The 6000-nt window shown below is 41.8% G+C and overlaps 1 protein-coding gene across 2 annotated transcripts in view; it reads right to left on the reverse strand.

The window, feature by feature from the left end:
* plpp4 (phospholipid phosphatase 4) overlaps positions 1-5029 on the reverse strand; it is a 256401-nt gene extending 251372 nt beyond the window's left edge. The window contains exon 1 of one of the 2 annotated variants that reach the window (XM_072557459.1): positions 4568-5021. In XM_072557459.1, the coding sequence (XP_072413560.1) occupies positions 4568-4659 (92 nt within the window). In that variant the 5' untranslated portion in view covers positions 4660-5021. Of the gene's footprint in view, positions 1-4567 lie in introns of both variants that reach the window. The other variant, XM_072557460.1, reaches the window with a different exon arrangement.
* Positions 5030-6000: the final 971 nt, after the last annotated feature.

Consider the following 6000-nt stretch of genomic DNA (forward strand, 5'->3'; position numbering starts at 1 on the left):
TGCATTTGCAAAGTATATTGCGAATAACCTCTGCAAATAATTCAAAATACACATTCCTTGTCAATCTTTGGCCTATTTATTTGATGGCACTTGAGTTTACATCTTAGTTGAGAGGTTCACTCATTTGAACTATACTTCTGTACTTCAATGATACAATCCCTACCTGATTCACTGAGAAAAGAATCAGCTAGGTTGGAAGTTTTTAACATTTATGTTAAATGCAACAATGAAATAAATATATATTAACAATGATTTAATATGAATTGGAAAATTGAATTAAATCTAATTATAAAGTGAGAGTTTCATTTCTTGAATTTAAGATCTGTAAGTTTGATTCACTTTTGTTTCTGTTAAAATTCCTAGTATTTAACAAGATATTTAATTACTTCTGCTTGTTACAATCTGGACAAATAGGAATGGACCTGGGGAAATAAAAAGTAGTAAATTGTTTGCTGTTGTCAAAGGCACAGAAATGTTGTTTTGTCAGAACTTTGGTATTGAGTACATTTCAACAGCATATTACAACTAGCAGGAACACTAATTTATGTCTAATGTTCTGGAGGTGTAGCACTTAAGATCTTAAAGGTTTGGAACGCATTAAGAAGTGTAATGAAGTAAACATGTACAAGGATGATTAAAAAAATGATAAATTAGTAATGAATTTTCAGCAAATAGTAAACTTCCAACTCCTTCCATCTAAACGTGCACTTCTCAGGACATCCTTCAAACCGAATAAATGTTTTTAAGTGTGGTAACTCATGTAAAGAAAATAAAATGCCATTAATTTAAGCACAACAAGGTTCTATAAAAACCAATGAGGTAATTACCAGACATCTATAACTGGCCCATGTTTAACTTTGTATGAATAAACTGGTTTAAATGGAATAATTGAAAGTTGACAGGGTTGTTAAGAAGGCATACAGTGTTTTAGATTTTATTAATAGAGGGATCGAGTTCCGGAACCATGAGGTTATGCTACACCTGTACAAAACTCTGGTGCGGCCACACTTGGAGTATTGTGTACAGTTCTGGTCACCACATTATAAGAAGGATGTGGAAGCTTTGGAAAGGGCGCAGAGCACATTTACAAGGATGTTGCCTGGTATGGAGGGGAGGTCTTACGAGGAAAGGCTGAAGGACTTGAGGCTGTTTTCGTTGGAGAGAAGAAGGTTGAGAGGTGACTGAATAGAGACATAAAAGAAAATCAGAGGGTTAGATAGTGCGGACAGGGAAAGCCTTTTTCCACGTATGGTGATGGTGAGCATGAGGGGGCATAGCTTTAAATTGAGGGGTGATAGATATAGGACAGATGTCAGAGGTAGTTTCTTCACTCAGACAGTAGTAAGGGTACGGAATGCTTTACCTGCAACGGTAGTAGATTCACCAACTTTAAGTGCATCTAAGTCGTCATTGGACAAACATATGGACGTACATGGAGTAGTGTAGGTTAGATGGGCTTCAGATTGGTATGACAGGTTGGCACAACATTGAGGGCTGAAGGGCCAGTACTGCGCTGTAATGTTCTAAATTCTATATTCTATAAAGTTAAGCCTAAATTCTTTCCTTAACATAGTAATAATAGTTGAGAGATGAAGATTGGCAGGTAAGTGGAAGAGCACCCCTGCTCTTCTTCAAATTATGTAGTGAACCTTTTCACATTCACCCAAGACTGCAGATGAATCCTTACTTTAATGTTCAATATGAAAGCTGGCACCTCCAACTCTGTGGACACTACACTGAAGTGTCAGCCAAGATTATGTGCTAAAGTATGTGGAGGAACCTTAAACTGATGACCTCTAACTTAAAGACAAGAATGTTATTACTGAACCATGGAGGGACCTTAAAACCCTCCAAGTGCTGCAATGCCTTACTATCAAACTACACTTGTTTATTCTGGGATTACACAAAGTTATTAGTCATCAGATGCAAACCCATTTCCAAGTATTACAGATTTTATTTATATCAGTGAAGTTGACTATAGTTTTGTCACTCATTTGTGTGACTCAAGTAACTATTTATTTCAAGTGTGCAGATGAAAGTGGGGCACAGAGACAATATTTTGTGTGCTTAAGCATGCTATTCTACAAGTGTAATTATTTTTCAAAGGTTCTGTTTCAGACAAGCTTTTGAGTGTATAATAACATTTACAGAATCATAATGCAGTAATGTAGAACTATACTATTGAGGCCATTTTGTGATGAAAGAAAATATTCAGCAGTACAAAGGTTTAAGATTTTTTGGAGCATTGCATCAAAGATAAATCTTTTCTCCCATGAAGCTGACAAACCTGGTTCAAGTTGCATGCAACTTCACACATTGAAATACATAATTTTACTTTTCCAAAAGAAACTCCATGAATATTTCTATTTCTTACCTTTGTATTCATGGCTTCAAAAACATTTAAGTCTTTGTTTTAAATCATAAGTAGAACTGATTATTGACAACCAAAAAGGGGTGAAGACCTTTGTGATATGAAAAAGTATTCTCCTCAAATTAAACATTGGTAAAAGTCAGAATATTTTGCAGGTTGCAGTGGGAATTAGGAACCAAAATAGTTAGCATGAGAAAAACATATGGGAATTGTATTGAAGCTACTGAATCTAATACAAAGGAAGGGTGGTGATGCATTCTGGAGCACTCAAACCCAAAAGATTTCAGGGCAGGAAGATGTACTCAAGGACCAAAATGCACAGTGAGCTGGTGGCACGCTACGTTCAAGTACCCAAGACAAATACAGAAAGGTGGTGCAGTGTGCTGAGGCACTCAAACCTGATGTGAAAGTGTGGTGCAGTAATTTGAAGCTCTTAAGGTGAAACTGTTCTGCTACATGCTAATGCAGCTAGATCTCAAGTTAAAGACTGATGTGGTGTGCTCAAAGTCCTGATGTTCTCGTAAAGTTTTTAAATCTAGAATGAAAGGGTGGCAACATACTGAAATTCTCAAATGTATAAATCAATAAGTTTTCATATTTCACTGTAGAATACCCTGAATCAATAACAGACAATCCCCAATAGGAGGCACCACACCAGCATTTTTCATCTCCTCATACAACCGTATTTCTTCTGTATATCAGAGCATTGTGCACTTATTTTCCTGGGGGATGTTTTAAGGCAACATTCGACATCTGCAAACTGCAGCTGCGTTAATTGAATTCTACATTATACCTGATGAGGGAGTAGCACTGCTAAACGTTAAACGCATTAGATGAATAATTTGCTGAAACACAAAAGACTTAGATCAAAAACAAAATCAGCCAATTGAGACAATTCCCCACTTAAGAGTTGGAAATTAGTTTAACTTTGTATGGTTTGGGAAGATCAGAAATAAAAACATTTTACTTTGCAGGTAATTTGCATGAATAATGATACTAATTGTCTTTATTTAATTTTGTATTAACTTTCATTGAATTTCAGCTGATCAACAGATGTGCTGCAGTACGCATCATACTTGCTGACTGATACATTACCAATTACACCTCCAACACCGTCAATGGAACACATTAATCACACTGGGGAAAGCCTTGCTCCTCCTGCCATTAGGATTCTCACACATTGCAACTTACTCAATGTTCGAAAGATACAGTGACACTTTATTTCTTTAGTAACCTGCAAGTGAATATAGCTGGAAGTCAGCCATGTACTGTACCTGTGTAAAAGATGGTGGCTTAAACTGGCAGTCAGGGTAAACCGGAGGAGCAGCTATTAACAGTGACAGTTACCAAGTAATATGGGCTTTAGTCAGAGAACAACAGAATCTGGTCAGCAGACAGGATTGTCTTTGTTTCAAAAGATACTTCTTTTAATATATAAAGAATACCACAACAGCTGAAGGACATGCAGACCAGGACGCGTAGAGTGCTTCAGCATGCTTTGAATACTGCTGTACTGTGTCTCCTAGTTTTAACAAGGGGGTGGTGAGGGATATCCTGCAGTAGACACTGACTCTCATGGATTTTAAACTGGTTAGATCTTACGGTGCAGACATAGCGTGAGTAACGTCGAGAGAGATGCAGAATGTGTGGTTACGAAAATGATATGGGGGGGATGTTGTGATTTGGAGAGGGGAAGGGGGTGAATTGGAGAGGTGAAGGGGTGAATTGGGGTGAATTGGAGAGGGGAAAGGGGGAATTGGAGAGGGTAAGGGGTGAATTGGAGAGGGGAAAAGGGGGAATTGGAGAAGGAAAGGGGGAATTGGAATGGGGAAGGGGGGAATTGGAGAGGGGAAGGGGGTATTAAAGAGGGGAAGGGGGGAAATTGGGGATGACTTGGATAGGGAACGGGGGGAATTGGAGAGGGGACGGGGAATTGGAGAGGGGAAGTGGGGAATTAGGGGTGAACTGGAAAGGGGAAGGGAGTGAATTGGGGGTGGTGGGAAGAAACAAAAGTAGAAGCCACCACAACCACTGAGATCTAGAAAGGAATGTATAGTCCTGGAAAAAAAGGGAAGGCAATGGCTGGAACACAAGGGGTATTAGATCCCCATTTACACACGTTGGAAATGGAATTGTTGACAATTTGAGTTTGTTTTTAAAGATAAACAGAGACGAATAGAAGACAGAGTTACTCACATAAAAACTCCAAAGAGGAAAACTCTCATGCCGACCTCTATGGCCAGATCCCACATGTTCTTTCTCTGTGGTTCCTTAGGAGACAACTGCATGACTTGAACTGGCGATTACTTTTTTTAAAAAAACAGATTAAATAACTGGGGGCTATACCCCCCCCCCCCCCAAGAAAGCAAGGAGTTGGTTCGGTGGGAAGGAGCTGCGGTGGTTTGACCGCTGTCCCCGTGTGCTATCGGTCAGTGGACTTGGTCAGAGCCGGGTGGGCGAGGGAGAACTCTCAGTGCCGAGCCGAGCATCTCCAGCGCTGAGTTACTGATGCTGATGCTGCTCCTGCTCCTCTGGCCGCTCTCACCGCCTGCCCGCACGTTAGTGTACGCCAGCGATCAGGTGAGTCTCCGGAGGAGGGGCGACAGCTACTTTCACCGCTGTGTGTGTATCTGTGGATATACACTCTCAGATCCAGGTGATACTCCTGCTCCCTCCCTGTATCCTCTCCTTCCGAAAACAGCAAACCAGGAGGAGGATACGGCTGCATCAGAACAGGAACGCCCCTCTCTCTTTTCCTCCTCTCTCTCTCCCCCTTTCCTTCCCTCCTCACTCCTTACCTTCCTCACTGACTCCTTCCTTGCCTTTTCCCCTCACTCCTTACCTCCTCCTCGCTCTCCCCTTCCTTTGCCCCTCACTCCTTCCCTCCTTCTCTGACTCCTTCCTTCTCTTCTTCCCTCACTCCCTGACCCCTTCCTTCTCTGCTTCCCTTCCTCTCTGACTCCTTCCCTCACTCCTTCCCTTACTATCTTCCTCCCTGTCTCCTTCCTTCCCCTCCCTCAATCAGACAAGTGCTCCCTCACTCACTCCACATCACCACCTCTCACTGTCAGCACCTCTTGCCCCCAAATAAGTGAGTGAACCCTGAAACCCTCAGCCCACCTCTGCAGATCATTTTCTTTATTTTTGAAAACCAGGGTTTATTTCTGCAGAGGACGAGGTCTTCCAGATGAGAAGTCACCCAGGAAATGATTCACCCGCTTATGTAGCTTTTGGTGTTTTCAGATTTTGACGTGCTCACTTGCAAATCACAAAATCCCTACAGTGTGGAAGCAGGCCATTCAGACCATCGAGTCCACACTGACCCTCCCACCCAGACTCACATCCCCACCCTATCCCTGTAACCCATGGCTAACCCACCTAGGCTGTATATCCTTGGACACTATGGGTGATAGCCAATCCATCTAGCCTCCACATCTTTAAACTGTGGGAGGAAACTCAAGCAGACGGAGAATGTTCAAACTCCAGACAGAGTAGCCTGAGGCTGGAATTGAACCCTGGTCCCTGACATTGGAAGGCAGCAGTGCTAACCACTGAGCCACCATGCCACCCACATCTGGGACATGAAGCTGGACCTTCTGACCCATTGGTAGGGTCACTACTGCTGTTAT

This window comes from Chiloscyllium punctatum, chromosome 38 (genome assembly GCF_047496795.1).
Source record: "Chiloscyllium punctatum isolate Juve2018m chromosome 38, sChiPun1.3, whole genome shotgun sequence".
Classification (NCBI taxonomy): Eukaryota; Metazoa; Chordata; class Chondrichthyes; order Orectolobiformes; family Hemiscylliidae; genus Chiloscyllium; species Chiloscyllium punctatum.